Source organism: Neolamprologus multifasciatus, chromosome 5 (assembly GCF_963576455.1).
Source record: "Neolamprologus multifasciatus chromosome 5, fNeoMul1.2, whole genome shotgun sequence".
Classification (NCBI taxonomy): Eukaryota; Metazoa; Chordata; class Actinopteri; order Cichliformes; family Cichlidae; genus Neolamprologus; species Neolamprologus multifasciatus.
The window spans coordinates 18,222,244-18,249,547 of NC_140443.1; the positions used below are offsets into that span (position 1 = coordinate 18,222,244).

General features: G+C 38.8%; 1 protein-coding gene across 2 annotated transcripts; it reads right to left on the reverse strand.

Moving 5' to 3' along the window:
- Positions 1–506: 506 nt before the first annotated feature.
- slc6a11b (solute carrier family 6 member 11b) lies at positions 507–27,304 on the reverse strand. 2 transcript variants are annotated; one of them, XM_085159375.1, is made up of 15 exons: positions 27,009–27,304; positions 26,276–26,500; positions 25,553–25,687; positions 25,186–25,326; positions 24,937–25,018; positions 22,609–22,741; positions 19,048–19,182; positions 11,298–11,401; positions 9,987–10,111; positions 8,581–8,693; positions 7,740–7,877; positions 4,783–4,885; positions 4,010–4,110; positions 3,444–3,614; positions 507–2,848 (listed from the first exon to the last, which is right to left on the reverse strand). In XM_085159375.1, exons 2-15 carry the CDS (start codon positions 26,484–26,486, stop codon positions 2,705–2,707), a joined length of 1,836 nt encoding a protein of 611 aa, XP_085015501.1. In that variant the 5' UTR covers positions 26,487–26,500; positions 27,009–27,304; the 3' UTR covers positions 507–2,704. The 2 variants fall into 2 exon arrangements, with proteins under 2 accessions (XP_085015501.1, XP_085015500.1); XM_085159374.1 differs by having other exon boundaries at positions 26,276–26,503.

The window sequence follows — 27,304 nt, forward strand, 5'->3', positions numbered from 1 at the left end:
GATGGTGCAAGTATTGAATTCACAATTGTTTTCCACAAATGTGTGTGTTTTGATAACACACTGGAATTATGGCTGGTGTGATCTCATCAGTAGTCGGTCTCTGCTGGGTTCATCCGCAGTACTCATTTTTCCTCTCTTCAAACACTGGTCAGAAAACGATTCACTTTGAGCCACGTTCTGAGTTTTTTCTTGTTAAAAGGGAAGGAATTAACGATTATATGATTAGATCTCAGTAAGACGAAGCTATACTGGGGATTTTATGAAACGACACATAGAAGTAATCACAGTACCAAGTGGAGCAAAGCTACTGGAGAGTGAGGGGCACGCAGTGATCCTGTCACTTTTTTGGATTTAGGAAAATGTCATCTTATCAGATCCTATCATTTCATTTATAAACTATTCATCACAGACAGAGGCAGTGAAATCCATTTGAATGACTTTAAGAAAATGTCAGAAGGAAGTTCTTTGTTCAGTGAGATGATATTACATAAAGACCAAACTCTGTGTTTCGCTTTCCGTCATAATATTTATTCTTAAAAATGAGTAAGCAGACAGTTTGTGTGTCCTGTGAATACCAAAATGTTTGTAGAACAGTACAGAACAGTAAAACATCTTTCATTATATTTCTCTAACAAGACCTTTTGAACATTTCAAAAGTCAAAACAAAGGACACATTCTTTAATATTACATCAATTCTTTCATCTCAGGAAATAGACAATTTTTTTAGAAATAGATGTAAAAATATACAATTAAAGTGATCAGTGTTAAACAGCAGGCTATCTTTTCTGATGCACATAACTATTAATTTGCACAATATCAGTGAGGAGGTGGACATTTTAGAACGCAACCACACCGGAGGGACCAATCACATCTTTAAAAGGACTTCACAGCTTAGACAGGAGGAGCTTCAGTCGCTACACACTTCCCCAATTTCCCTCGTAACGTACTCTGTCTCACACTTCCTCAGCTCATCAAATTCTTATTTCTTCCCCTGCTTTCTTTGCCTCCTCCTGAAACAACTATAAGAGAATTTTTCATTCCCTCAGATGCTCTCCTCTGATTGCATTTTCATCAGGAAACAAGGACACAGGAAAGAAAAAAGGGAAGTGAAAGAGTTGGACAAAGTAAGGAAGGGTAGAAAGATTACTTGTAGTCATTTGAGTGCTGACAGGATGAGCTTGTACTGGACAGAAATTGGTCTGAATAATGAGACCAGCTCATTGACCCCGAACGCATTTGCATCGATGACAGGGGTCAGATTGTGCTTTCACACCTGCAGTGGCTCAGACAGCGAAATTAAAAAGCTGTATATTGCTTAATGAGGTTTGTGTCAGAAGAAGTGTTTCCAAAAAATACAGCGATAGGAAGAGCATTGCCAAAGCATGAAAGTGTGATGACATAAAAAGCATCACAGTTTCAAGAACGTCATGCGATGAAGAGCTAAAGAAGTTTAAAAAAAAATGGGAAAGAAGTGGACAAGCAGAAAAAGAGTCAGAAGAGGTGAAAGCAACAAAACACAAGAAAACTGACAAGAGGGAAGAATAAAAAGAATCAGAATAGAAGACAGATGCGGTTTGAAATGCTCATCTGATGGGCCTCTACAGGCAGAGCGGGAAATAAAAATGCAGGGTTGGAAGCACATCTATCTGTCATTCTGTGTTAGGCTCAGTATAATTACTGTGAAATGACAGATATCCGTGACTTATAGGAGGGCGGCTAGAGGAGAGAGAGAGAGGTGTGTTTTTAGACTCAGCCTGCGAGTCACATAAACACACATCTATTTGTGGCCTGGTGCAGATCTGTAGCTCACGCTAGAAAATGAAACTGTAACCAATGGTGATTTTAATGTTTAAACCCAGGCATATTTTATATTGGCTTATTGTTTTTGAATCTAATCAGGGATATTTAGTTTTATCACAGAAATCTGCAAAACCCCAAATGACTTGATATGTGCTAACATGATAATCAATAACCTAATAATTCCTTCACATTATTCCAATAATAGTCTTTTTTTGCAACAACAATAAATTCAAGTAAATAAGAACAGCTCGACGATCAGAAATGGTGTGCAGGCCTCAAAGTCACAGCTGTCACCGATAACATGTGAGATTTCTGTGGCAAAACTCTTGATGTGTAGTTTTACAAGGAAGGGTAACTGATGCCCCCCTACAGCCTCAGTACATAGAAATCACTGAAATATTCTTTCTTAACAAGCAAAACTACTTAATATGGTCCCCAAACTGCTACATCTTAAAAAGTCACATTTGGGTACCTAGTACCTAATAGGGTGTCACAGCACTTTGCCAATAAATGTACAGTGAAAGCCTTGTACAACACAACACACTGGTATTGTTCTAAAGGCACAGACACTAGCGTGATCATTATTGACAAGGTACCAGGACAGGTTGTATCCATATAATGTCATTAAACTGATTTTAAAATATTATTGGTTAAGAAAAAAGCTGCTTTCATCACAATGTTAATTAAGAACATCAAACGTGTTATTTAAAGTTTGTGCAAAACAGACTACATAATGACACGATAGCTTTTCCTTTTTTCTTACATTTTTTTTTTACAAAACAAAATAACACTCTGAGTCATTTGTTTCATTTCCTGTTTTGAGTAGTGGCTGATAATGCTGTTTTTGTTTCATGGACATTTTATATAGACAACAGGCAGCTTGGTTGGTCAGTCAAGCGGTCAGTTAAAAATGTGTTTCCTTCTCTGAGATGGTGGATATTTTCCCATCGGCCTTAAGTTTTGCATCGTTGGCAGCGTAAGGACTTGTGGCAGCAAGTTTCCCTCTCATTTTCAGGTCTGGGCTGGGGGTGGTTAGCTTCTTTATTCTCTGCACAGAGCCAAAGACACAAAGAGGAAAGATAAGAGAATATATTTCAATCTCTGGAAGGTGACACAGTAACACAGCATCAGCACCACTTGGCCCTTAATGCAATACTGAATACTGTATGTTTAAAACTGTGCATGTACTGCATTTAAAATCATTTTATATATTCAAATGAGTGTAATATTTGTAAGCTATTTGTAAGAGATTTGGGGAGACGATCCTTCAGTTTGGTGAGGTTTCACTATTCTAATAGGAAACAACCTAACTGTCTTATGTTTGTCTCTCTTTATTTTGCCTCCATGAGACCTCAAGTAAAGAATCAGGACTTGTTGAAGAAGCATAAACCTTCGAACAGGATCATCGTACATGCTCTAACCTGTGTATAGCTTTCTTATCTTTGATACACATATTTGTATGATTTCTATAATAATTATATATAGAAATCAGTATTATTATTATTATTATTATTATCAGTAAGTATTATATATACTGTATCTTATGACTTTCATATCTCTCTGCTGCAAGATTAGCTCCATATGAGGCTGGTAAATTTGATTTCGGTATTTCCATTTGCATGTGTACCATATGCATGTTTTACCTCAGAGAAGGTGCCAGGAGTCTTCCAAATCATCCAGATAATACCCAGAGGGATGCAGACCATTGAGGACATGGCCATGAACCAGCCAATACCATAGCCCCAGTCAGGGTAGACGTAAACATTGTTGTACTTCAGTGGTTTGTATTTAATCAAGAAAAACAAGAAAATTCCCTGTGGCAAAAATAAAATTCAGTTTGCAAATGTTTCAATTTAGAATATGACATAAAGAAACGGCTTTAATAAATAAATTAAAGTTGCAGTACTGAAATCTTTGTGGATTGCTGTGCAAATGTATTATTCAAAGTTATGAGTTTAAGAATATGAAAAACTTCAATATTGTGATCAACATTTCCGGGTGACACAGCACGGCAGCTACACAATACGAACTCATTATTTGCACACATGATAAAAATATATGATGATCCATGTTGATTCAGTATAAAACTCCAGATCCATCCATATGCATCTTCAGAATTTTGTTTTTAATTTTTTTTAATTTATAATTTTTTTAACATGATATGTTGTTTGTGCTACTACAGCTCTTGAAATTATGCCATTGCACTCACAGCACAGATGCCCGGGGTCAGGATCATCCAGCACCATTTGATGAAGAAGACAGGTTTGTACCCAATCATGTCTTCAATATTAAGGTAGAATCTGTCACTACCTGGAAAAAAAAGTATGATTCAGTGACAGTTTCTGTGTGTTTCATAAAAATAATGATGTGGTTAATCTTTAAAGACAGTTTATGACTCTCTTAACAAGGTGGACGAAATCTAGTCTGAAACTTTCTATCAAGAAAGCTGAGATCAATTTGTTTTACTTCATATCTGATTTATTGTGCTTATAATAGATCTGTCTTTGTAAGCTGTTGTCAATTTGTCAGTTTAAATTAGACTTACAGTAACATAATTGTATTGACATCTAAACGCAGGGGGGGAAACATGTATATTGCTTATGTATATTTTATCAAATATACATGTATGCATAATATTTGAGTCAAGTAGACAGAAAACAACCTTATGTTTTATTTAAAAAAGCACAGAAAGCCACTGCTTTAGGGTTACTTTTATTATTATGCATCAGTAAAACGATTGGTGCAAAATTAAGAGAATGCTGCATGTGTTTGAGACCAATCTCCAGCAGAGGGCAGAGAAGAAATATTATTGCAGAGTGTTAAAAACATGATGGTTTTTGCAGTGCTGCAATCTGTGGCAGTTGCCCAGCTGACAAAAGACAAATGACTGTAATCTCAAGCGACAAGAGGGGGAAGTGAAGTGAAAAAGTGAAAACACTGTTTTGATATTTTAAGGTGTATAGGTCAAAACTCTTATCTTACCATACACCCAGCCGATGCATATGGACTCAAATATGGCTACGAAGAGCAGACACATCCCGCTGGCAGCATACGCATCAAACAGCTGGAAGACGTACATCCCTCCCTGACAAGACAAGACAAGTGTCAGTTTCCTGTCAAAGCCCCTACATGTCAGAGTCAGTTGAACAAAATCAAGTATAAAGTTAATGATGAGTGCATGATTATGGTTAATGGCAAGACCTCAGTAGCAAACAAAATAAACTTGCAAACATCCCACACTGGTATTTTCATAAGGATTTGTCCCAAAATTAAATAATTCTACACAACAATAAATATTTTATATTTTAATCTTGCCCTAAAAAATACTCCAGTTTGTAGTAGGAATATTTGGGGAATATTTTAAAAGAGCCACTGACGGACACCAGCTATAATGCTTTTTTCAAATCTGGTTTGAGTCTGACTGAAGGATGCATTTACAGTATATTTGGTGCATTGTAGTGTAGTGTGTCAGGGATGACTGCATGGAGCCTCCCGTTCATGCTCTGATGGCCAAACTTGCACTGAGTCAATTGTTTGTGAATTTGTGCTAAAAAAGCTTTAAAGATGACCACTGGGCTTCATTGGTCACCACAGTTGTGTTCAGGTTAATTTCAGTTTCCAAAATGTGTTTGTTGGTTTCAATTTAGCCGTAACTGCTTAAACATGTTTAATTGCTGTTAAGATCATATTCGTTTCATTCTTTTGTTCTTTTTGTTTTAGGTTGGGGTTTTTTTTTACATTACAATGTATTGGAGTATTTGTCAGGGGTAAGATATAATAAGAGCAGAAAAGGTAATACACCACCGACCTTTATGTAACACTAAAAATAAAACACTAAAACTAAAGATTTAATATTTCCTGCCTGGTTTTATGTTATTTCTTTTAGTAAACAAAATCTTTTATATTATATTTGCCACTGATACGTTAAGTTTTTGGCCAATAAAAATAAGGACATAAATTTGATAGTTATGTTTTTAAACAATGACACATTTTTTGTAATTATGCCTCTGTAGACTAGCACAGTGGATGTAAATTAAATGATTTAGATGTGATTGGGGTCTAGACTTTCACCTTGAACATTTTATATGTATCAACAATTCTTCACTACATCCATTTATCTTTTTCTTTTCATCCTGCCTTACAGCTCTTCTTAGTTTGTATTTCTCTCACATCTTCACATTTCATCTCGAAAGGTAGTCTTGCATTTTACCTTCCCCTCCACTCAAGACAAGTTATCAGCTCTTCCACTAAAAGCGTCATAAATAAAATTTCACATGAATCTTACAGAAGGTTACATCACAGCTTTTCTGTGCTAGTAAAGCTAAGCTAAGAATTGTCTCAAAATATCTTAGTATTGCACCACACTCCCAGAAGAGCATTTAAACTGTGTTTAATCCTACTCTGAGACATTTTATTCAACATACTGTTTTGTCAGCTTTTGAATAAAGCTTCTTGAGTTCCATTATAGGTGGAAGTTGATTAAAAAGTGATAAAACGTATCACTTAGTGGTAATAGGAAGGAATAGGCAGTAAAAACAGAGGTCAATCAACGGAAAGCTCAAAGACAAAAGACTGAGAGAGAAAGTGCTATACTTCCATATTTTATCAAGTTTCATCCCCTGTGCCATCTCCATTATGGAGCACTAAAGAATGGTACTGTGCATTCATAGTGGAGATGGATGGAGTTCAGTGCAGACAGAAATGTGAAATGCTTTTAGTGGCTGAAAGAGGTTTTTGAAACAAATCTTCAGGTCTAAAAAGTACAGAAGGGCTGAAATGTAAGAACCTATCACAGGACACAACCTTCATTTTTCCATACCTTCATAGTAGACATGAAAACATAACAGCCATAATTATTTAAATACATTTAATTGAAAGGGAAGGTGACGTGTAAATTTTAACATGTTGGGATTCATTATAAAACCTTGCATAACCATTACAAACATTCAACGCTGTCTTCACTTCTGTATCATAAAAACTATCCGCAGAATTACCATGTATAATTATCAGCATTATTTCAACATTTATTAATACATAGAGCACGAAACTTGCTTAATGCAAAGGAGTCTGACCATTCAAAGCAGTGGTAGGAAACCTTGCATCTATGTGCACATGTTGCACTTGCACATGTTTCCCACATTCACTGAAATGGCAGAAGAGGTGGAGAAAACCTCTTCCATGTGCTCTTGAATGGGTCAGAGATCCAAACTCCTTATAGAAAGGCCCCAGCCAGGATTTGAAGCAGTGCTAACCACTCCATCGCTCTGCCACCATATCACTGTATCTGTATCAGATCTCATGTCTATGTCAAGGCATCATCTCTCAAAGCATCCTCTGACCTCTGTATGACCTATTTTCCTAATGTGTACCATATATAATCAGTCCTTGAGCTGTTTTTCTATTACACTCTTTGGTGGTTCCCTCCATGATCCTTCAAACAATAGCAGTAATCCATCTCTGCACAATCTGCACAAATGTGGTGGGAACACAGACAGCTCTCACGACTGAATTAAGGTCTCCCTTGAGCTCTAACATGGCCGTCCCATGAAAAACACATAGACACAGCATGTACATTTTCCCAGTCTCAAGAGCCCCTCAGCATTTTCTTTGACTTGACTGGTGGCTCTGAAATTGATCTCAATAGATACAGGTCAAATGTGACCCGTAACAGCAGTAGATTACTGCTGTCAAATGTCCATATGTATAGGTTTGTAATGGTTATCTAATGGTGTGTAAGGGTTATCAATAAAAGAGATCAGGGCACAATTAAAAACAATTAAAATAACAGGAAAAAGGTTTCTATTATCTACAGTGTATCTGATTGGATTTCATGTAAGGGATGGATGGATGGATGGATGGATGGATGGGCAGGTGGGGGTAAATATTATACAGGCATTTAACATATGGGACATTTAACTGACAAGCTATAGCTATCTTACCTCCATACACATGATGAGTCCTATGAAAAACGAAACTATAGACATGCCTAGGATCAGTAGTTCTCTGCGATAGCCTCTCCGGAAGGTCTCTGGGTACATGTCCACCACAGCTGTCACCAAGCTCTCCACACATACAAACTTAGATACAAAAAATAAAACTGAAATTTACAGGATAGACACTTTGATGAAAAAAAGACCATAAGGTCATTATATCATCATTATCATCATTATATCAACATCAACATAAACTGTAAAATCTTTGAGCAGGATGTGCCTCTCAGTATATGCATCTGTGGTGGTAAACCAGAAATGTTTATACCTGGAAGTAACACTGGAACCAAAAAGTTGCACAGAGGGGGGAAAAATTGCCAGATCTCGTTTTTGCTCAAAATTAAGATTAAGATTTTGAGCAAAAACGAGAAGAAGTTTCATTGACATATTGTGCAAGTGCTAACATTTTACCTTCGTTTATTCAACTTTAGAAATACATGTTTCCTGCCAGAAACCTTCTGTGACCCAAATGTAACCAAACACTTTAAAACAAAAATTTAAACAACAATATAAAACTGAAATCAATAGAGCATGTAATCCATGTCATGCATATATGATTTCTTCACAAACATTAAAAATTTGTAGAGGCACATAGATCTCTAATTGTATGTGGCAAGGATACAAATTGTGACTGTTGAATTGAACGCGTTCCCTCATTTTCTCGATTTTCACTATGTCTAATGTGTACAAGCAGCTTGTACTCATTAGATACAGTGTTGCATGACCACATATTGGCATTCTCACAGGATTAGCAGGGTTGTTCACCCTCTTACTATACAGCAGTACTCACCTGACTGTCCAGGCCAAGGAAGATTAGCATCATAAAGAACAGACAAGCCCAGAGTGGAGACAGAGGCATCATAGTAACAGCTTTGGGATATGCAATGAATGCAAGACCAGGACCTGAATGAAAATATAAGAATACAGATTCTCAATTACAGGACTGCTGGCAGTGTATCTGTGTATCTGATAGAAGTATAAAATTATAACAGCAAAACAAAGACTGCTTGGTCTACAAAGAATAAATTAAACTTCACTTTTTAGGATTCTGCAAAATTATATTGTTCCCAAAAATCCTCAAAAATGAGACGTAATCATAGCATGCATTATGTGAACTGGGCTGATTCTTGTTGTTATTGTTGTTACAAATCAGACACTGCTTTGATTTTAGTCTTGTATCTAGCTGAAGCAGAGCAGCCATTGTAGAAAGGTGATCCTGCTTGTAGCGGTTATTTAAAGCTTTGGTCTTTTTCTTATCCTCAGCCAGTATTTTTTGTCATTGGGAAAATATTATAGAGGTCACAGAAATTACTCAGCAAACCACATATAAGTTTGGAACTGGCCAAGTCTTGTTTGGGTTCAAGGAAGTGACTTAAACTCAGCCGTCAGAAGCCTTCTGCAGAGAACATTTCAGGACGCCAGACAGTCTAGTCAAAATTAAAGTGAATTTAGGACAAGCATCCGACTTTCCTTAAGTATCCTCAAGAGGTCTCCTGCAGATGGCACTTCACAAGTTCATAGAGACTTCCTTTCCAATCAGATGAGGAGAACCCAACAGTGCCAAACGTTGCCAAAATTTAAAGACAACAGAACTGAGAATCTAAATGCTTTAGCAAATGAAATTTTTGAATATGCATAAATAAATGAAATTTAAAATGTGTTTCATATTTTCTCCCAATGGATTATTTGAAGTGCTTTGTGTAAAATGTCACATTATCTATTTTAAATTCAATCTACAACACAAAGTTTGCAGGTGACTAATCTTGGGATTATCTGATCCACTGTGAGGCTAACTGCTTGAACAGAAGAGCTGGCATGCTATTGCTTTATTTAGCACCCACATTTGGTGACTGTCCCAGAGAAATACATTATCTGAAGCATTAAGCTCTGTCCTTACTGTGCTCTAACAAACATTTTAAATTTCTCGCTCTGTCTCTTTCACTAAATCTTTCATACTGACTTGAATAAATCATAATGCGGTGGTCTAAGAGCCTAGGTAAAGAGTGTGCAGTTATATAACTGCGAGTGTTTATTCATTTTAGCACAATATGATGGATGAGAGCACAAATGCTGAGGTTTTGTTTTTGTTTTTCTAATCTGCAGTAGCTGCTTTAGATCGAGCACATGATTTCATTACGGTTTTGAAAGTTGGTACTTTTCAGAAACATGTCATTATATTGTGTGTTGTTCTCTCACCAGATTCTGCAACAGCTTCGATGGGAACATTTTGTTCGTAGGCCATAAATCCCAGCACAGAGAAGATGGCAAAACCTGCCACAAAGCTGGTGCCGCTGTTCAGACAACACAGCATGATGCAATCCCTGAGTACCAAGACAGAAAGAGAGTTAGAGATCACACTTATTGGAAGAGTTGTTATTGCAGCTAACACTAGAAGCAGCACAGACAGAACAGAAACATGTTGCGTAATAAAGACATACTAAGATGATACATTATTTACGAATGCATAAATTCTTAACATTTGCCGTTTACCCATGGGGCTTTCTTCTTATATATTAACCATTTTGGAAAATCAAGATGGAGGTACATTTCAGTGCTGTTTGTGTGTGTTTTTCCTGCCAGCATCTCCAATATGAAATCAAGAGACTTGCTAGAAAAGTGTAGAATAGCTAAAGACTGCATGAAACTCCCAATATTTGGGATGACCACCTTTACTCTTCAACACAGATACCTCTGTTAGTCAAGCCTTCTTGTAATTTATTTAAGTAGTCTTCAGGAAACAGTTCTTCAGGCTTCTTGAAGGACATTTGGTGTTGGCTGCCTTGAGTAATGTTGAGGTCTGGGCTCAGCGGAGGCCAATCCATGACTGGTGATATAATTCTATCTATGTATGCTTTTCCTGTGTTGTATTTTCCAGATGGTATTGCATAATTTATTAAAATCTGAGCTAGTTTGCTGCATTCATGCCATCAGTTCTGTGTCAGGTCTCTGCTGGATTATCTCCTATTTCTGACGGGCATGACTGAAAAAGCAGCCAATGTCAAAAGAAAACAACTACCAGACCCTCAGAAAGACTGCAAAATGATGGCTCAAAACCATTTAAAAAAATTACAAAAATGTCTGGCTCCATTTAAACAAAATATAAAGAAATGAGGGGTGGGATTTATCTGCCACACTGACCTGTTGGCTTCAGCTGTACTAGGAACTATCTTAAAGGAAATTAAGCACTCTGGCATTTCTGAGTGTCTTTGAACAGAGTTTGGTCATGTAATAGAGCTGCCACTGATTTTCAGACCAGTTTGTACGGATCACAGTTAAGACAAAGTGATGTAACTTAACACGTGTGCAGTTGGAAGTTTGAAGATGGCTGTGTCTGGAAAGTAAACAGTACCAAAGGCCAAAGGGATATTGTCCACTTTATCCCTGTGTCTCACATCCTTCTTAATTTGTAATGTGTTTATAATCCTACTGCATGATAGTGGCTAATTGTTTTCTACTGTTAGTTTTATTTATAGACAGACATCCATCAACTGGAATTTACATTCTTACCTGTAGCAGTTATTGTTGTAGGCATTATAACTTCCCAGCGCAGTAAGACAGCCCAAACAGATGGCATAGGAGAAGAAGATTTGTGTTCCTGCATCCACCCATACCTAAGTACCAACATATACAGTATGTGTAGAAACAAACAAGATCAAAGAACAAAACAACATGAAGTGTTTGTTTGACAAAAATTATCCAAGTCAATAAACTCTGCTTTTCTAAGGACGCTCATTTGCCACTAAATATCCACAAACCAAACATCATCATCATCATCATCCTTTGTGATCCTTTCCATTCTTTGTGATTTGTAAAACTTAATTAAAAAAAACAAATTAAATTGAATTGTGTATGCTTTCCCATTTAAATGAGATCACCATGATATACCTAGGGGTCATTTATCTCCTCTAATGAAACTTTGCATCTCTTTTGTTGCCCTTCATCCACCTTTTTTTAATCCTTTGTAATGAAATTATGGCTCAGCTCAAATGGAGTCTTTCCCTTCAGACAGACAGGGAAGCAGCATGAATTATGAATTAAAATCCTAAAAGTAGCTCTAAACTTTTTTTCAGAGGCTCATTATTTAAATTAAGTTCACTACTTTATACAGTTTGGAGGGATTTGAGGTAGGGAGGGTAATAGACGCTTAAATTAAGCAATGAATATTATTTAATCTCTCTAATTGAAACAGATCTTGACAGAATTAAAAACCTAAAAAAGACAAAGTGGCTAAAAAAATCCACCAGACCACTCATTTGGCATTAGAGCCAGATAACTACCGGTAAGTACCAGTTATATGGTGGTGGGGTGGTTAGTCAGTCACTTTGGTTCAAGTAGGCAACATGTCAGCAACTATCTAACACAAAACAATCGGGACAATTTTGCAGACGTCCCAAAAGAGTGAACTCAATTAACCTTTGTGATCTGCTTAGATTTCCTCCAGCACCTGAAGCAATAACCAGCCTAAAAAATCTCATAGAGGACAATGGATTCAGTAGCTTGTGCATGTTGTGGATTTTAATGAAATGCCTAGATGATTAATTTCCTAATAATGTGCTGTGGCACAATGCTGTGCAATGGGGCAATCATGTGTCTTTTTGTCTGTATCTGTACATGTTGTGCGAGAAATTGGCTAATGACATATGGACAAAAGGGTCCTTGGAAGAAACATAACTTAATAGCTCAAACAATTATTGGATCTGAACCAGAGGACGCAAGGCCATTTGTTCAGCTGTGGTATGTCCTAGTGAAGAGGTCAGACTCTTAAAAAACACAAGCTGTCATGCTACATCTGGATGCAACAAATGGGCTGTCAACAATGGTTGCCAATATGTTTAAAAGAGTTCTTTGTGTACTTTGAGGGACTTGTCTGAAGACACAGAGTTCATATATATATTCTGTATATATATATGAATGCAAATGAACTTTTAAATTTTGGCTTGCCCTTTAATGTGCCTCGGGCAAAAGTTCTTATTTATCAAATATCAGCATGATAGGATGAAAATAGGGTGAAAACATCATTGACAGTTTAGTTTTTTTGTGCACAAGCTGAAATGATCACTTAGTTCAAAGTTGACAGCTACTCTTACTTGATTCTGGATGAACCCACTCTTAATTAAACTTCCATGTTGTCCAACGCTGTTGTTTTTATAAGCACTAATACAAAGGCTCATTTATGTTACCTGGCAAGCTTAGTAGAAACTGAGAGCTTGATCATTTACCATCATCACCTCAGAAAGTCTAGGAAATTTGCATACAGTACCCAAAGTATGTTTCTTGCAAAGTAGCCAGTATTTCTCTTAACTATAGTTTTAGTTTCCCAAACTTACTGTAATGATAAAGGTAAAACAACAATCTTTTTCTGTCACCGACGTTTTTTGTCATTTAGGTAGGAGGGAGTTTTGGTCTTTAATCAAGTAAAAATCTGAATAAATTCCAATGTGGAGAGCTTACTCTATTATTGACTTTGTATTCTGTGACAAAAGAAAGTTTCCCTACTCTCAGTTATTTTAATAAGTTTAAGTCTTTCCATATTTGGGCTGAAAGGCAACTTTCTTGAGGCAATTTTAATGCAAAACAATAAAGTTTGACAATGTTAGTATATATCTGATGGGAAATTCATCCAAAATAGTATTTGGTCATTGACTAAAGGGGATATTTACATATGTACAATTCATCAGTGAGAAAGCTTTAATATGTGCATTATGAAACTAGTTTGTAGTGGAACACAGGACCCCAGAAACCCAAGGATAGCATGGGGTGCTAGCGAATTCAAACTTAATGCAGCATGGCTCTTTGAAAACTCTCTCACATCACCATTCAGCCACTAATCTCATTTCCCCACTGAGAAACAATTAACAAACGCAAGGTCTTCGCTCCCTCCTGGGAGTAACCACGGTAACTTCTGTGACCTCACAAACACAGGACTGTTCCTGTGGAAGAACAGGCCTTTCTCTCCTAATGTTCATTAATGTTCCCTTTAGTTCAACCTCGGCTGATGGCCGCACAGTGCAGGAAAACCTTGAAAGCCCAGGCTCAGAGAGAATCACTTGTTGATGTTGTGCCTAATTTGGCCGGCTCGTGTTTGGTTATGTTGAGACTGTGGCTCCAGGAAACTTGTCTACTGTGTGAAAGCTGGATGACATTGGCTGTTAGATAGTGCTCTTGTAATGTAAATGTACCACTCTTGGTGTGCTTTACATCTCCCTCTGCTTATGAATGATCTATAGATTTGAACTGAGGCATTAAGACATGAAATTGTGCCCCTCTACATCTGAGCCAGGCATTATTAAATGGAATTTTGTACCAGAGTATTATCACAATCTATCACAACTGCATAAAGAATACAGACCTTTAACAATTAGTTATTAGTAGTTATTAGTTATCACTTATTTCAGTCCTTTATTTTACCAACATGCATATTGCTGCTGTTGTGCAATAACCTTTTTTACCTTTAAATATAAACTAATTTGAACTATTAAATGATTAAAAAATGTTTCTCCAAAGCTAATATATAGTAAAAAAAAAAAATAATAATAATTAAAACAAAACAAAATCCTGTGGACTTTGGAGTGCAAACAAAGTACACCCTGATAACTTCCACAGGAATTAAGAGTATGTGTAGCAGCCAGATGCTCCTAGTCAATTCCATTTGATTAACTGATCATCAGGAAGTGTAACCACCATTATAAAAGCAAAAATGTGGTCAGTCCTATTAACACAAAGCCACAATTTTCCCAGGAGTGGACACCCTGAGATCAAACCGTGCTCAGAGAAACTGTAAAATCTAAATCTGAGACTCTGGAGGAATTAGTGTGGTAATTGTGTAAGGTCATGACAGTGCAATTACAAAAAATAGGTATTAAAATAGGTATGACTTATTTGGAAGGTTCGCCAGGAGAAAGCGTTTTCTCTTTAAAAAGATCATGGCAACACAGCTTAGGTCATCAGTCATTAGGTCGACTATGAATTCATGTATTCCTCTCTATACCAAAGTATTCTACAGTCAAATATAAGGTCAACTGTTCAACAGCAACAGGAAAATGATCCTAAGCATTCCAGCAAAATCTACCTTAGAGTAGCTTTGAAAGTAAAGAATCAAGGTAGCTCAGCCAAAGCCCAGACTTCAGCTTGACTGCAATGCTGTGGTTGGACCTTAAGCGAGAACCTGTACAAATGGCCACAAAGCGAATTGAAGCAACACTTTTGCAAGCTACTGAATCATTGGGTGTAGTTCGTTTTTCACAAAACTGCTTAGAATTTTGTGAAAACTTTCATTTTCACAGCTATATGCCTGACTAGTGAATAGCAGTCTTAGTGTATTCTTTACCTGTTTCTAACAACCATTTGTCTCTTGGATAGCTCAGGATCCAAGAATGTGCAATGTGAAAATTATCTGTCATATTTTGGCTAAAGGTTTTTTACTTTTACGTCATCATTTTGTTTTTGCTACTGAAGGTCATCATTGAGTCAACAAGTTTGGTGATTGTTCACTTGCTAGACCTAGTAGATCCTGTCATAAATCTCTACTTGCAACCTCACCCTAAATCCTGTGAGAGGAGCTAGGAAAAAACAGGGCAACAGATGTACTGCCCCAAAAGTGCAAAAAGGAGGGGTGATGCACAGTGCAGAGTGGAGGGTGATTGGGGGAGACAATCATTAAAAGAAAGGAAAGAAGAGAAATGTGGAAGGCACAACAAAGTTCAGGGGTATAAAAAGAGAGGGCAACACCCAGCCACACACACTTCACAAAGCTGGTTGAACAGAACAGAGCCCTCATTGTTCCCGAGGAAGCCAGTTTAACATTGGTGTCAGAAGTAATGTCCTCTGGCAAAAACCAAAAGCTTTCTTTATTACTCTTATTGCGCTCCCTGTGCTGTTGTATGTGTCTTTATTTATCTGTCCTCATCCCCTTAATCTGTCACAATTTATCTGTTTCACTGTTTCCTTTCTCTTATTTTAATCAGTTTACAAATGTAACTATCTTACTGTACCTTACTGTACAGCAGTTGGAGAGTATATCAAATAAATAAAAGAATCAAATCAGATAGTTTGCTTTTAGTACTATATAGTGAGCTTAATTGATCATGGGATACATCGGTACCCTCAAGAAAGTAATTATATGGAAAAACAACTTGTTAATTAATAAAAATAGGGATTATACACTACATTACATCATCCAGTCCATCATTATGGCATTATACTGTATGTTCTTAACACCTTTTCTCGCCAACATGTTGTGTGAAACAGGCTGGTTTGTTGGTGTATAGTTACAGATTGAGGGAAACTTTAGTTTAATTACCAAGAAACAAATTTTCTTTGTTATCACATTCAAGACATCGCACCCGGTGTCGCTATAAAGAGTGTAAAAAAGGTGTTTTGTCAGGATGGGAGTCTGACAAGAAGGAAAACATCATATTGACACATTTTGTTTCCTGAAATGCTGTAATGTGTTTCCAAATTTGGAAGTTGGAATAGCTCTGTTTACCTATAAGCATGAAGACATTATGTTTACATATCACAATCACACTGAAGCCGTGTTCTATCTATCTATCTATCTATCTATCTATTAGGGGTGCAACGATACTCGTATCGATATCGAACCGTTCGATACAGTGCTTTCGGTTCGGTACGCATATGTATCGAACGATACAACATTTTTAATTTATTTTATCAACTTTCCTTCTGATGATGCTGTCTGTGTTGAGCGCTCAGTGGATCTGCGCTCGACAGTGCAGCCTAGGCGGAGTAGTCGAACACAGATTCACTGAGCGCAGGGCAAGCTAGCGAGACAGAAGCTAGGCTAGTTGCAACATGGCAAATTGAACCTCCCCCACCCTCATTCAGATCTGGCGTTTGGAACTATTTTGGTTTTCATGTGATGTATGACCCTGAAGGTAAGCCTGTCATGGACAAAAGTAAAACAGTATGTTGGATGTGCCAGCAATGCTCAATTGGTGGGAACTAGTGTGTTAGCGCAGTTAGCTCGTTAATGTGTTGACGTCTTCCAGCCCCACTCATGAGGTGATCCGCGGTAGCTCGTTAACGGAGATTTGCCGTGTTGTGACGTTAATGTCATTTCAGATTTACGCTGACAGCACTAGTGGGAACACAACCAATATGACTGCACATTTACTCCGACATCATCCTAGTGCAAAGACAAGTGGAAGCAGAGAAAAACAACAAGCAGCATGCTACAAACTTTACCCGAGTCATTTAGACAGCCGTTAGCACACGATTCTCCTTATGGGGACCTGATATGTTTAATATGCTGCTGAGAATATAGCCCAGAAGAAGCGTATAGTATAGCTTTTATTTTGGAAAGAGACATTTCTCCATAATAAACTCTCTTTTCCAAAGATGAGTGATTCCTCAATCAGATACAGGGCTCGCAAAATCGCTAGCCCGACGGGGCTTTTTTCCAGTCGGGCTACCAAAATCTATCTCTGCCCTGCCCGTCGGCCTATCCTAGGAAGGAAAAATATATGTCAATGCTTTTGCATTCTTTTGGAAATGTAGCTGGGTAATTATGTCATTGGCATCGGCCACTGTCAATATGTGACATACTGAAATCGCGTTTGAATTTGCGCTTGTTTTTTGCTTTCACTTTGCAATCGCGTGAACTGTGTATAGAGAGCGACAGTACTGATTGGTGAGTGATGATAATTTGCGCACCAATTCCTCTGACATCGTCTTATCAATCGTTAGCTTACTATGCAAACATGACAAGTGAAATCTCCCGCAGCTTAAACATGTGAGAGGTTGATCGCGCAGAGAATCGCTGAGCGTTATGTTAGTGCGTGTGTAAAAGCAGCAGGATATATATTTTAGTTCTGCTGAGCCAAATAAGACAGGTCAGCGTGAAGAAGTGACAGCCAAAGAAAAGCTTACCACAAAACGGAAAGGTTATGACAAATCAGACTATAAGGAAAAAAGAAAGTGCAGCTTTATGGTTTCATGGACAAAAGAATTTCTGTGGCTGCAATATGACGAGCTAAATAACCAGGGCTGCACATAAGTGGTCCGCAGGTGCGCATTCGCTGTCAAAATAAAAACCCGCACAAGATAAGAAGTTGCAACGCGTGTTTGCGTACATAAGATTTTCAGGAGGACAGACATTTGTTTAGAACTCTTAAAGATGTCGAAGAAGCTCCTTTAAGCAGTTACTGTGATGTTCCTCCACCTCCAAAGAAATGTCAGAAGGAGTCCGAACCACAAAAGAAGCGCGTATTCTCTGAAAAGTGGTTGCAGGAGGTGAGCTGGCTTCAAACAAATGATGAACGCACAGAGATGTGGTGCAGAATGTGCCGTGAAAATTTAATAAATGACAAATTAATAAAAAGGCATGAACATTTTTTTTGTATCGAAAAAATATCGAACCGTGACACCAAAGTATCGAACCGAACCGAACCGTGAATTTTGTGTATCGTTGCACCCCTACTATCTATCTATCTATCTATCTATCTATCTATCTAAGAAACTCTATCACAATTTCTGCTGTCATGACCACCATCCAGTGACATTTTCTATCCCTCTGTTGCCAAGCGACTTGAACCATCTGCCTTTTCCAGACAAGGTCAAGGAGTCTCCATTTATGTGTGCTTGTTCGTGTGTTTGTGTCAGTATCTCTGTGAATTCATTGTATGTTAAAGCAACTCCCTCTATTAGCACCAAATACTGATCTTTTGACCATAGCCAAGTCTTTCGATCAGGTTTTCTGACCTGACCTTCAGTTAACCCGTCACCAGAGGAAGTGTCAGTTCAAATTATGCCACTGTCACTAAACCACTAGATTTTAATGCATATTTTTGCAATATTTAATCTAAACAGTTTTTGCTGCAGTTGTTTTGTGCAGAGTAAACAGAGTTTTTGAGGTAATATTGAGAACAACTAGTAATAGGTGTAAAACAAACTGCAAACACTCCTTATGTTTGCAGTAAAAACACTTCATATCCTTAGTCTGCATAGCCCTTTTTGCCGTCATTAATTTAGTGTCCTCAGGCTGTTATAACTAACCTGACTAAAACGACTCAGTGCAATCAGACTGCCAAGGACACAAGTATAGAATAAACTTGGGACAGTGATAAAATGATGCCACTCTGTCACTGGATTGGATCCAGAAAAGCAAGCAAAGATTACAAAAGAACCAGTATAAAACTTAAGCAGTAACACCTCTAGATGGCACAGTTGTTAAAAACAACAACAGCTTCTGCTTTCTATATTTAGATTTTTGCAGAGTTGCTAGTGAAAGACAGCCTACCTGAGGGTCAGAGAGTCGTGAAATGTCTGGGTAGAGGTAGAACTTGATACCATCGAATGCTCCGGGCAGCGTCACTCCCCTGATCAGCAGGATCAACAGCATGAAATAAGGAAAGGTAGCTGTCACATACACAACCTGTGGGTATAAACATAGGCATATGCAAGCATATGAGTACAGTGTTACTGTCCAAACATAATAAATTTGATTATTACATAACATGAAATGATGTCTACAAATGACAGTTAAAACAAAAAGCCTGCGAATGACATTCTGAATAATGCTGGCCTGTGACAAACATGGCTACTACTCAACAACTCATTGTTTTAGAAGTGCATCAGAAACTGAGATTTGGACACAGTATTCTATGCAACAATAACACATCACTGCTCAGACCTAAAGGTGAGAGGACATGACAGCAATCTAAACAACAATACCTATACAGGAAAAATTGTGGAAAAGTAAGTGAGGAAAATAATCTTTGGGATAAAAGAGCAATTTATTTTTTCTTGGTGCACACAAACATAAAGCAACAATGTGCTGCAAAGTGAGCGCTACAACCAATTTTTAGCGCTCACAAATTTGACTTTAAAAAGCCGTAAAATCTCATATCATAAGGCTCAATGAACATATATGGAGTGAAGCCACAGAGCTGGTTCAGACACTGCGTCATACACACGAACACGTCCCACTTTCCTCAAGTTATATGCCAAACACCCTCTCTAGATTTGGCACTGTATTTAACCTGCAAATTTCCCATCTCTCCCTCTAAAAGGATTCATGGTTGTATATCAAGGTGAAGACAACAGAATATAGGACAATGTGTCCTAAACACAAAGGACTTGTGTGGAAAATATTAGGCCGCTGTTTAATTACATAATAGCGCACTCAGTGTGAGGTCAATGAGAATCTGTGGCCACAAGTACACGTTTAACAGGACAACCAGTGAGCCGTCATGCTGCTATGTTTCTATAATATAGTATTTTGTATAAAATGCACGTTTTGTTTTCTTTCTTTCCAACACCACTTCATATTTAAAGAAGAAAGGGATGGGCGAAATCTGACCGTGCAATGCAAACTCTGTTTGCCAGCAACCAAGCTGCTCTCAGTATCAAAAGACTCCAACCTATAGAAACATCTGGAAGTAATTTCTTTTAAAAAAAACTAACGTTAGCCTACTGCAACCAACTTGTTTCAGTTGTGGTAGCTACCTGGGTTATGTGCCACTTCAGTATCTTTGATGTACTATTGCTGTGTGATTTATTACTATTACTAAAGGCTACTCGCCACCAAGCTAACATTGTTAGCTGGCGTCAGCACCTGAAGAGTGCTAACTTTCAGGTCAGTTCTTTTTATTATATAAAATAATTATCTAATGCGGTAAATCAATATTATTGAATTATGCAGGGCAAGACAAGTTCATCGTAACTGTGACAAAGTGTCTACACATTTGAAACAACTTGTCATACAAATTCGCCATTTAGATAGTGATTAATTGGGCAACCTTTACAAAACAAAACAAAAAAATCATCGTGACACATAAATTGAAGGTTTTTGGGAACGTTAAAGCTTCTAAGGTGTTTTTTAGGGGGGAGGGGTTCTACAAGAAACTGCAGTTTCATTTAGTGCAAGAATACATTCATCTGGTAGCATCTTGCATACAGTAGCTAGCTAGCTTCTGCTAATGCTCAAACCTACACTCTTATATTATTGAACTATTCGGGTTTTGCAGAACTGTGCTAGACATCTCAAGACTCTTAGAAACTCACTGAACAAAGACTTTGGCCTCTTGGAAGGCAGAGGCGGGCAACATACATCCCCTGGCTTTTTGGCACTCAGTCAAAGTCCAATTGAGGAGAGAACAGGACAGAAGAGAGGCAGGCCAGGAGAGTGAAAAGAAAAGAAGGCTCCTCTGGCCCCATCTCTTAAACAGGAGAAGCCCACAGGAGTGATGCTGGCAGTGTGGGAAAATGTGCTTCTCTTGGACGCACGCGCAGAAGTGCATGAGTACGTGCACCAACGGACACACACTCGCAACTTTATTCACAGCCCATAAGTGGGTGCGCACATACTACAGAGGCAAAATGTACCGGCCTAAAAACCAACTTGTGTGTGTGTGTGTGTGGTTCTGGTACAGCAAACTTCTTAATCAAACTTCAAAGAAGTTCATTTCATTTCTGTGTGGCCGAATGCAACTGTGACTCAGTCACTGTGAAACTGAAACCAGAATCAAAGCTTAAATACATGAAATCCTAACCAAGTGTCTGTTCGAACAGCAGCAGCATCCATGAAGCTTAATGAGGCTGACCACTTTAAGCTCTGCTAATCCTAGCGTGGCCCACAAGGAAAGTGTGGGAAAATGTGCCTCCTTCCCAGCGGATCACTCCTTTAATTTGTAAAATAAAACGATTACACATCCTGAACCTTCTCTCCCTCTTTCTCTCCATCTCTCTGGAGATGAAAAGGACAATATTCAATCTCTCCATGAACTTTTGATGCTCCGCATGCTCCTTCCCGCTCACCACGGGTAAACATTTAAGCCACCACAAATTTACTGGTCAAACTTGTCCCTGCCTTGCCGTAAATCTAACAGGAGGGCTTAAATGTGAGAATGGCCGGCAAACAGGGCCAACAAAAGCAAACAGCTTAGCAGAGTCGGAACTGAATGGTCTGTGGAAAAGAAAGCGCCCCTCTCTTGCGACGAGTGAGCTGTGGTTTATTTTGCATAGCAGAAGGGAGAGAGAGGCAGCGGAGGCGGAGGCTGAGGATATACTCTGCATGCTCCTCATGAATGCTCTCCTTTCCTCCAGTGAATGCAGGAATCAATCTTGGACGGGCTGCTAAAGCCCAGCCATGAAGAAGCATTCTCCCCTCTTACTTCACAGCCAAACAAAAGACACTTCATGGAGATATAGGCATCGTGCCCCTAGTTGTTTTTTCCCCAGTCATGTAGAATGTGAACCCATTAATTTTTCCTCACACACCTCTCCTCTTTTCTCTTGACTCTCTTTTTCCCTCTCTATTTCTCACTTTATCTCTCTACTCATTCTGGCTCACTGAATCTATGAGAAGGTTTTCAAGGGCTGCTGAGCACCCATAGCCAAGTCCTTACTGTCCTCCCCATGGCTGCCAGAGAAAACTCAAGGCAAGTGTGATTGGAGGAAAGGTAGAAGTAGGTGGTGTAGACACCTCTTTGTCTCGCATTTAATGGAGGGAATTAATGTGTCTTCCTGTGGGAGAGCTTTCTCTTAGGACCAGAAGGGAAAGTGTTTTATCTTGTGGCTGCTTCAGTGGGGCTGTTTAACCCTGGAGATCCCTAGTAAACCAATGGGGTCGGATCTGACCCCATGGGTTCTCCAGGGTTAAAATTAAAACTGCCCCAACTTACAAACACTAGAGGTAGTATAAAAGCAGAGTAGCATCCAAACGCATTACTACACACAGTACTATAAAGCCTTCACATTTACAGTTTCAAATAGTGAGACACACTATCAAATACAGACATTCACACTCCAACACATTAAGGCACACATAGAAAACTAAACATGTATCACTTGTTCTCACCTTGCCAGTTGACTTGGGTCCCTTCCAGATGCAGAAGTAGCAGATGAACCAGGCCAGAGCCAGACACATGGCCAGCTCCCAGCGCATCCCTCCCATGTGCTCGATACCATCTGATATCTTGAGTACTCTGCGTCTGATTTGACCAAGAAAACACACAGTTACAGACTTGGAATTTGACTGAGCTCAAATTCTTGGGTGATACGAGCAGGAGTCTAAAAACTTTGCAGGGAAGACGGAGCAGCATCGGAGAAAAAAAACAACGCCTCTGCAACCTCCCTGAGACCAATTCTGCCTTTAAAACTAAGCGAGCAAAAATAGCAGTGATTGCTGCTGTTGCTATGCCAAATTTCAGCTAATGCATCTCCAAACTCAACTACATGTAGCAAGCCTACACTTTACCTTCACTGTCATGCTCAGTTTCAGATTGCTTGGGTGAATTTTGAATAGTTGCAACAATGCAGTGGATTTTTCTCTACTTAATCCACATTTCTGCTAAGAAAATAAAAATAAAATAAATATTTACAGTGGACTCTTGAAAGTGTTAGGACAACACGGGAAATACTGCTTTACAAACTGCTGTCCTTTTTTTTTGAATATCACAGGCCTTGTATGTACAGATGCCCCTCTGATGGATCTGCTGGAAAACTTACATAACAAACCAGTATAAAAGCTGTGAGCATTGGGGGAAATACATCATAAATCAGCAAAGTGGGTGGCACTGTGTTGGCCTAACACTGTATGTACCAGCAACCCCGAAGAAGAAGTTTTCATGAAGAAATTTTAAAGCAAGGCTAGAATTATATTGACTTAAATGTCAGTATAATTCTAGCCTTGCTGCTAGTCTGCCCTCAACTGCCTGAACATTGTGGGTACTCAGTTTGACACCACAGGTACACTACAGCTACTGTAACTGGTAAATTCTATACAAGCATCACCATTTTCTCGTAGATCAGTGTTAGCAGTACATATTGCATGGCCCTTATAATGTTTATGCTAAAACCTATTGCGATATGCTAAACGGTGTGGGTGCAAGATGCAGAGCATGTTATCAGCAGTAATGATGGGGTGTAGTGGTGGGGAATCAACAGTGTGTTTCCTGTTTGTTAAAACACAGCCAGGCAACAGCATTGATAAAGGATGAGAAGCGGGAGCCGAAACCACAGAACTACATGGTGCTGCCAAATCTTTGCCACCGAGTTCAACCCTGGGGCTCTGACCAGCCATTGATCATGGTGACATGTTCTTGGTGGCCGGCCACAGGCTAGGTCCAACACAGCCCCACTTTCCCTCCCTGGTCACCCGAAAGGGCATGATGTGGACACTAATGTGTGTAAATAAAGTTGTGTGGGGTCTCAGATTTGTTGAAATTGTTTAAATTGGTCAAGGGTGATTCATACTGACGTGCTTTTGTTAGTGTGACACTGAGTATTTTTGAAGGCTAGTCGTTTTGAAAGGTTCGGTACGGTTCAAACCAAAGCCAAGTACTCCAGGTATCCTTAAATAATACTGTATCGCTATGCATTTTTTTCTATTCAAAATTATTAGGAAGTACTAAAAACGTGTCAGTTTAGGAGTCCTTTCAAACTCTTCTTCTGTAATCTCAGCTTTGCATTTTAAACTATATGGACCAATAACAGCATTTTTTTATCAGAACATTTTTTTACATTTTTTTATTCTGTACATACAGTACAAAGCAGTCCATCTTGGCATACGCTGAACAAAGCCTGGTGAGATTCTATTTTTGCCAACAACATGGTGGTTGGCTATTTGGCCATGTCTTACTCCTGGGTTCGGTTTATGTTCCTGGCTCAGATCCGACATTTTCTATGACAGTTAAGCTGGTCGTCTCTCTCAATTTGAACCTAACCACAATCTAAATCTAACAGTTTTGATCAAAATATGCTGTTTTAAAAATATTCTTAAGTAGGTTGCCCATTTGATTTGACCCAGCAGTGTAAACACAGCTACTGGCAGTGAGACAGGAAGTGTGGTCAGCATTACACACTGACAAGGCCTGATCTGTTGCCACACACATGGCTCTAGCTGGGAGACAGCTGGCCAACCAGGGCCTGCTGACACACAAATATGAAAAGGGCTGACTAATTTTTGGGCGTAAGGTTAGTGGGGGCAGCAAAAGAGTCTGGAGCTGTCAGTGGCTCGGCGTTTGAAGCATATGGCAACATTAAGAATGGAGGGAAAGAGCGTTGCGTTGAAGATTGCCTGAACTGACAAAGGATGGTGTTAGAAGGCAAATGGTGATTCAGTTAAAATAATGAGGTTTTGCACTTGCAAGCAGATGTGAAAATATAGAAATAGAAGTGTACTCACTCCCAGAACTCAATGACTGGAGAAGATGCATTAGGGTTTGTGATGTTGGTGGCATTTTCTCCATAATAGTCAACACAGTATTCTGTAAATACACAATAGGTTATCATGTTGAAACCACCATGCAGGTGTATGTGTAGAGTTGGCTTTGCACATCAAACCTAGAAGGTAATTTCTGTTTTCTTTCCTCCGCACAGGTTCGCAGGCGTATTTGTTTTTCTAAGAATTTGCTCCACTGTTATTTCCTCCTACCTGTATTCCAGTAGTGCCCACAGCCAGCCCACGGCAGCTCAGTGGTGAAGCAGTTGAAGAGGTAGAAAATGGCCCAGGCGAGGATCACTACGTAGTATATGTTTAGATGAGCTTCAATCACCTGTGTTGCATAGCCAATGCCTGAAAAGGAAACGTGAGGCTGATAAAAGAAGGAAATTGGGGAAAAAATGCAGGTAATAGCAAGATTTATAAATGACTGCAACCTTCACTGCTCCAGTGGTTGTAAGGCACTCATAAAACAGGCAACATTTATCAGCCAAACTAATGTGTCTTCCATCGGCTTTCTCATCAGTTGTTAAAGTCAAGCGCATACTAGAAGAAACATATCAAGAGTGTGTTTTCTCACCCTCAAACAGTGGGCAGACTTTCCTCCAGCAGGTGATGCCTCCCTCACTGGTAAACTGACCCAAAGCGGTCTCCAAGAAAAACACGGGGATACCACAGCAGATGAAGAAGATGACATATGGAACAAAGAATGCACCTTGTAGACAAATAAAAACACACACAGTACATCAATATATGCGATCTATACAAGAAAGTAACACGTCTGGAAGAAAAACAGATCAAAATACCTGCATCAAATGCATCTATGAAAAAAAAGAGTAAAGGGCAAAACAACCAAATTCACATGAAAGCACTCATTACCGTGTCACACTCACACTGCAGGATGACATTTTTAGATCATGAGGAAAAACCATGCCTCATGATACCTCATGCCTAATGAGGTAACCTGCCTGTTTAATGACAATATTCTGCATAATAGATGATATAATAAATTACTCAAACTACTTGCCTGTTTAATTTTCATAAAGTGAAAGTTCTAACTTTTCCTATAATGCAACAAAATAAATAGAATTCAAAAAATAACTTGTAGGTCTTTTATGCAGGAATTGGTTATGTAACTTGAAAAAAATTAAAACATAGTCTCAATCTTTTTTTCTTTTAGTCTGCCTTCATGCAAGGCAGTTGCTTTTATCTCTATTTTTCAATATATAAAATGTTATATTATATTTTTAAAGAGCAACTTTATTTCCATCCCACTACCCCTAAATAAAGGAAACGTTCTTGCCTCCTCCATTCTTGTAGCAGAGGTAAGGAAACCTCCAGACGTTGCCCAACCCAATGATTTCTCCAGCCACAGACAGGACGAATTCAATCTTGTTGTTCCACTGGCCCCTCTCATTGTATCCCCCACTGTCTAGGCTGGAGCTTGACCCTTCCGGGTCTCTGCCATCCTCTGGTTTTCCGTTTATAACAGGCCCGCTCTTCTCAGCTGTCATGACGCTCCAGCAGCCTGCTGAGACAGAAAAAAACACAAGCAGAAAGAAATGAAAAAAAAAAAAAAACCCAAAACAAAAACGACAAGAAAAGAAAGGTGACAACATAACCGGGACTTTAAACGAATTCAGCTCTCTTTTTTCCTCCATCTGAATGAGTGTCCAGTTTGTGCAAAACCACGCCCATCTCCCAGCGCAGACTTAAATAATACGCGAAGGTTCAAACCAAGTGCAAGCTGTCCAGTTAATGATTGCGTCTCAAAGGCACTTTGACCACCTGCAAATCTAGAATAAACCAATAAATAAACATAAAAAAATGCTGAGTGTTAAAGCTATCGTCCTCTTCAGCAAAGAAAAACTAACGCATATAAACGTCACCATGACTCAAAATGAAGTTACTGGATAGTTAGCAGCACAGTAAGTTTAAAAAAAATGTTGAGCAAGAAGACAACAAACGTGGTAGTTAAAACATTCTGGCTCAAGTATGAAACTTTCTGAAAATAAAGTCAGAGTGGCTCTACTTACCAGTCTCCTATGGAACAATGTCTAACCTCCTTTTTGGCTCCCGCGATGATGCGCACTAACAATTGCCTTTACAGAGCGCGGGATGGTTAAGCCTGATCAGGGGGGTGAAAAGAGGCGAGAGGGGGCAAAAGAGGAAAAAGAAAAACAAATCTGGGTCCGCGTTGAGTGATGTGATTTTGTTAAGTCTCGCGTCTATATAAAGGAAGATCGCAGACGTGGCAGAGCAACGGCTGATCTTGCACCAGGCGATGGGTAACCTGCGACTGCGCTCCCACTCTCCGAGCGGTCTACTCTCA

Excerpts from the sequence above, each read along its gene's own strand:
- slc6a11b (XM_085159375.1), bottom strand. The coding sequence starts at position 26,486 with ATGACAGCTGAGAAGAGCGGGCCTGTTATAAACGGAAAACCAGAGGAT. Across the intron at positions 25,019-25,185 it reads TGGGCACTACTGGAATACAG|AATACTGTGTTGACTATTAT; the intron begins GTAGGAGGAAAT and ends GTGTATTTACAG. Across the intron at positions 11,402-19,047 it reads CACGACTCTCTGACCCTCAG|GTATGGGTGGATGCAGGAAC; the intron begins GTAGGCTGTCTT and ends GTTGGTACTTAG.